Genomic DNA, 6,000 nt, shown 5'->3' with positions numbered 1-6,000 from the left:
AAACCTGAATTGCGCAAACAAAAAATTTAAAATTAACATAAGAAAATTTGAAAAGATTTATACATATATATTCATAAATAAAGACACATATCTCCTAATAAAATATCCATTTATAATCATATTCAATTTCAATTAAATACTTATTGAATAAAGAAGAAATAAAACAGAAAAAAGAACTAGAATCCTTAAAATAAAACTTAACACACAATAAAATGTCAGTGTTGGCTTTAAATATTAATTTATTTTTCAAAATTTTAAAAAAAAAGAAAAAAAAAAGCTATAAGCATCACAGAAATAAAATAATAATCAACATAATAATCAAGGTATGAAATGATAGGATTCTATGTATATTTGAATTAAATTAACGTAAGACTTCATAAAACTTTTTTTCTAAATAAATTAACTTAAAAGTATTAATAAACAGTTTTGTGATAATGTTTTAATAACTTTTTTAGTATAAAAAAGTGCATAATAAATAATAAGGCCTTATCCATACCCCTACTTTCTTTCTAATAAATAAAATATAAGCTAAATAAAAATAAACTGCTAAAACAAACCAAAAATAAAGCATAAGGAAAGCTTAAGAAAATAAAATATAAAGAATTTAAAAAATTAGAGGGGGTGATCCTTTCTACTTTTTATTTAATAAAAATGTAACATAAAATTTTCAAAACTGTTTTCTATACTTAACTCGTTTATAATACGATCTTAATATTGCTATTAAAATTTATCTAATGTTTTTAAACTAATAAGCAATAATTAAATTTCAAAAAGTAAAAAGTTGGTAGATATTTCTCGAATGACCGCATGCATATTGAGAAAGCGCTTTTTTAAGTTCAGAAAAGCCTTGTAACTAATTAAAACTACTTTAAAAATGAAAGTGTAACTACACCACTAATAAATTACAGTATTAAAGTTAAGATTATAAGCACAAGCTTTTACAAATATGAGATAAAACAACGGCATATAAATCTAAATTTTAAATATATGAACATACACACTATTCATACAGTTTTCAATACATGTAAAAGTAAAGTATTGGTATGTGATAACAATAAATATAAACCATTAAATTTAAATAGGTTGAAAAAATGAAATATATTTTTGCCAGATAACAATGCCATGACTAATGCAGAGTACTACTACACAAAAGACCCTATACACCATAAATATCACCATCACTACCTTTTTAAATTCCATATTTTTTTTCTAACTAATTCTTGATTATTTTTATTTATCTTTAAATGTGACTCTCTTTGTCTTACATTATTTTGAACATATTTTATCAAAAAAAATTAAGTCGGTATTAGAACTATTTGACAATTTAGATTATGCATATTACTATTGGTTAATTATTCTTTTTCATATTAGGTGTTCAAGGTAGTTCTATACAATTAGACAACCTTGTTCTAAAAGTAGATAAATTACAAACATAGTTAACATAATTTATAATGTAAGGTTGAATGAAGACAAAATAAAATAATTTATTTTTTTTAATCCTAATAAAAAAGTTGGTTTACGTCCCAAAAAGGGGCTAAACCATTTACACAATTACTTATTATAAGGTAACAGTTAAACTTTAAACTTGCAGAGTTGTTTTATTACAATGTAAGTTACAATCTGTGCCACTTTCACGTTCAAACAATCAAAACTTGTAAAAATATAGTCATTTTCATAAAAATTGGTGAGTTTAACAGCTTTACTCGCCTATTCAAAATTTCATACGTACAAATATGAATAAGTTAGACTTTTTAATGAGGGTCATTTTGTAGCTATATTAGTAACAAACGTTTGCGGAAAATTTCAAGAAGTTTTATAAAATATTAGTAAAGATATTATGTAAACGGTATAACCAAAAAACAAAAAACATGTCCACTGAAAAAATAGTTTTAAAAGTCAGATGATATTTATTAACATAAAACAAAACAGAACTAACTCAATGGGATTCAGAATTGTAGGGTTAACATCCTCTAATGTCATTTGTTTAAATATAAACTCTTTTCTTAGACCTCTTTACTCTTTTTTGTGTTTTTTAAATATTAAATGGCTATTTACAGTGAAGTAAAGCTCTATTATGGCTGCTTTTTAATTTATTTTATTCAAAAAAATTTTTGCGCAGGATATTCAATAATCAAAAACATTTCGAATACAATTAATACCATCATTAAAACTTACGATGCCAGAACACACTAATTGTAAGTACTTTTCTGCTACAATATACAGATTTGGAACAGCGTGTCCATTTAAACACTCAATAACATTTTCTGTTTTGTCATGGAGGCATTATTTTAGCGAGAGTATTGATTTTTTTTCTGAAAAAAAAATATTTTTAGTTATGCTAAGTGCATAAAGAGTACTAGAAAACAAATTGGAATGAAATTGCACTAGAAACAATTGCAATGAAGGTGTTATAATTCCATAACATGGTTGCGAAACTATAAGTGTACTCTACAAATGTTTCAATATGTTTGCCTGCCTGTGTTATACTATGTTACAACCTTTTTCTTCCATTAATAAATAAAATTAATTAAAGAATGACATAATGATGTTGACTAAGCTTTAGTCGAAGACATATAATAAGATTATAATTATAAGTTTCAGACTGAATCATCATCTTAAATGCTTTTGATATTTAATTATAGTATTACTTAAACTAATAGTAAAGGTATTACTTTAAATAAATTTCAAAGGCATATAATATGGTACAGACTAACTGTAAATTGAAAACAATAATAATATAAGTTAATTTTATTTCAACCATGTTTCTGCGGGTTTTTTAGAAAAAAAAGAATGTCAAGAATTATTATTGTGTTAAAGTTATTTAATTTAATAAGATTTAAAAAAATATAAATTTTTAATAAATATATTAAAATTTATAAACTAAATTTTACTTCCATTTCTATTAGTAAGTATTTAAAAATTAGGAATTAATAAATTTAAACATTTTTTAAATATGGAAAAAATTTTGTTGAATATGAAAGTTGTCATAAAAATAGAACAGAACAATATTGACAGAAATGTTATGCAAAAGTTATTTGAAAATTATATATTAACAAAATTTTTCAAATACTTTATCTTGAAATAAAATTTTCCAGGGTTAAAAGTTTGATTTAAAATTTAATAACAAAGTTACGATCCTACCTTACCACGCGTATGATACAACATCCTTTTTTATAATTTTACGCATCAAATGATAACAATAAGCTGACATTAATATATTTACAAAGTCCAAATAGTTTAAAAGTCTATTAAAATCAGATGATCCTTTACAGCGGCCTCTTCTACAGCAAGTGTAATGTAATATAGTACAATCGAAGTTTGCTCACAGAGTGGAATATCAGTGGTGCCATCAGCTGATAGTAAAAAGAATACTGAATTATTTATCTCTTTTGAAATATTCTTCCTGAAAGTCTGTGTCATAGTATGAATTAGCTTGATTTGTGTGTAACTAGAAAGAAACGTAATTCTAGCACCCTTTTCAGCAGATTGTTTTTTGATTACTACGAATATTTAAAAGTTTTTCATTCAGCACCTAATCATACTGACAGAGTAAATTTAACAAATCTAGAAATTTAAATTCTAGATTTGTTAAATTTACCTGCACCACATTGAAAGACTTTACTTTTTTCAAAGTCATTTTAAAAGTTAGCTTCCTCATTTCCAACTAAAGAAATACTCTCACGTAAAGAACTTGTGTCCTCTCTTGATCCAAAGCATAAACAAACAATCCAAAAATATTTTATCTAGTGATAGAGAGTAGGTTAGCCATGATCTTTTCTGCACAACTTCAATGTCATTAACTTTTACTGATTTAGTGTAATAGTTAGATAACCTTAAATGTTTTGTTGGCTGACTTGGCCCTAATACAATAAATTGCTTTTTATCAATCATCTTTGCATTTTTCAGCTCTAGAAATTTAGCTGGATCATTTTCATTGACATTTACAACGTTGTTTAGTTGCTTCTGTTAATCTTTTCTGCTAGAGTTAGATCCACCGCTGCAGTTACCCATTTCTACAGTCACTCACTCAGTTTCAGTAATGTTTTAGTTTCTGAATGTTTCTAAATATTGTAGTTCTGCTGCTTTATCTGCTGCAATTATGACATCCTGATTATTGTCTGTTTTTTGTACAGATGATTGGTCACTAATCTTTGTTATTGGCTCGGTTTCAATAATATATTTGATTGTGATATTCACAATGGATGTTGATGTTAATTCTACATTTTCTGTTGCTGTAACAGATGTTCCAGCTTTTCTCTGTATTTGTGGCACTTGAATTGACGCGAGACCTGCCGTTATCTTTAATTGTTTTGAATCATTACCAGCTGCTTGCAATTCATGCTGTCGTTTTTGAGCTTTTTTTCAACACCAGTTTTGTATTTCCATGTTGCTACTTTCTTTCCTATTTTTCTTTCATTTCAGCTGAAACATAAATAAATAAAAATTAAAAATATATCTTATGATAGGAACCAAGGCATTAGTTTCTTTCGTTTGAGTTATAACTATTAATGGTGCATGGAATTTATAAATAGTAGTACTGTTTATAAATTCCATGGACCGATAGGGAGTGGACTGGAGCATATTAAGTAGTAGTGAATGAAAGTAATAACAAAATTTCATTAAACACACAATTTTATTTATCAAACATATATTAACCATATTTATCAATGCAAAGCAATTGAGTTCATGCATTTTATATATTTATTGTTTTGAACTTTTCAATAACAATTTTTTTTTATTTCTGTTGATGGGATGGTTAATTTCATATAAAGAGGAGACATCGTTTAATCGTTTGTCACTACAACATGTCTTCGGTATTCTTTTCGTTTACCAATACGTGTGCTTCAACCTTCTTCTGTTTCAGTTGCCTTTACATATAGTTCTCTTCTATTTTTTAGCCAAAATGCTCGTTGTTCAGCAGATTCATTTGCTCTAGCTCGAAATATCCGTTCTATCTCAAGCAAGACAAGCTAATCGATCGACTTCAGTTTCCAGGTTTCTTTTTTACATGTAGCATCCTTTTTTATATTTCTACGTTGATAAGATATCCTTTTTTACTTATTTACTTTATAAACTTTAATTATCATTGTTAATTACTATTTATAAGGAGAGCATTAAAGCCCCAGCAAGCACAACCATACGGGACCCACACGGGAACGATCTGAGATGTCAAACGGGAACCGTACGGGATTTGGCCGCGGGATCTACACGGGAACCATTTGGGCAGAATAAAAAAAAGCGAAAAACTTTTCGGCTGCTTTTTTCTTTAGCCCGAATTGACCCCAGATTTCTCCCGGATGTGTTTAAAATAGATTTAATTTATAGATTTTTTTTTTTTTGATTTATTTATAATTTTTATTGTTTATAATTTATATTTTATTTTGTGTAAAACACAAGGACATACATAAGTATATACTTATGTATGTCCTTGTGTTTTAAATTTTTCCATTACAACTTATAGTTCTCACTGGTTTATGAACATTAGCATCATCAACTCGTATAATATTACAAAATTTTATAAACGTTAAAAAGTAGTTTAATAAATTTTCAGCAGGCGTCAATAGTTAAATGGCTTTTATTTTTTTTACGTTAGAATATAAAAAACGGAGTCCAAAATTTAGTTTTTAAAAGTTGCCTGCTATCGAGATTTATTCTGCCATTCGATGGGAAACATTTGTGTCTCTATATTTCGAGTGCTTTCTGTACTTTACGCTCGGTTTTTTTTATTTCAGCTTTAAGAGTTTAAGTTTTTTCCCAATTTGTTTTTTCACAGCAAAACTTGCTATGTGTGGCAATACTGATTGAGATTGTTTGCCTGCGTTTAAACTTTTTTGGTGTTGTCGAGTTCTTGTTCTAATTTATAACTTTGTTTGTTTTACATATTTTTTTAAGTAAATGCATACAACTAAATTTGTTTCAGGTTGGCTATTTTGAGGCAATCTAGGTTTATTTTTGCATGTTGGTCATGTTCCTAATTTAGGACTTGATTTAAAAACTACT

General features: G+C 26.9%; 1 protein-coding gene across 4 annotated transcripts in view; it reads left to right on the top strand.

The window, feature by feature from the left end:
* LOC136083997 (TNF receptor-associated factor 4-like) overlaps window positions 1–6,000 on the top strand; it is a 102,797-nt gene that overhangs the window by 37,264 nt on the left and 59,533 nt on the right. For 3 of the 4 annotated variants that reach the window (XM_065803984.1, XM_065803982.1, XM_065803985.1), the window contains exon 6: window positions 4,899–4,995. The exons of the other annotated variant lie outside the window; for it this stretch is intronic. In XM_065803984.1, coding sequence (XP_065660056.1) covers window positions 4,899–4,995 — 97 coding nt within the window. The remainder of the gene's footprint in view (window positions 1–4,898; window positions 4,996–6,000) is intronic. 4 annotated transcript variants of the gene reach the window in all.

This window comes from Hydra vulgaris, chromosome 08, assembly GCF_038396675.1.
Source record: "Hydra vulgaris chromosome 08, alternate assembly HydraT2T_AEP".
Lineage (NCBI taxonomy): Eukaryota > Metazoa > Cnidaria > Hydrozoa > Anthoathecata > Hydridae > Hydra > Hydra vulgaris.
The sequence above is the reverse complement of the archived record's forward strand: the minus strand, read 5'-3'. Positions and strand labels throughout refer to the sequence as shown.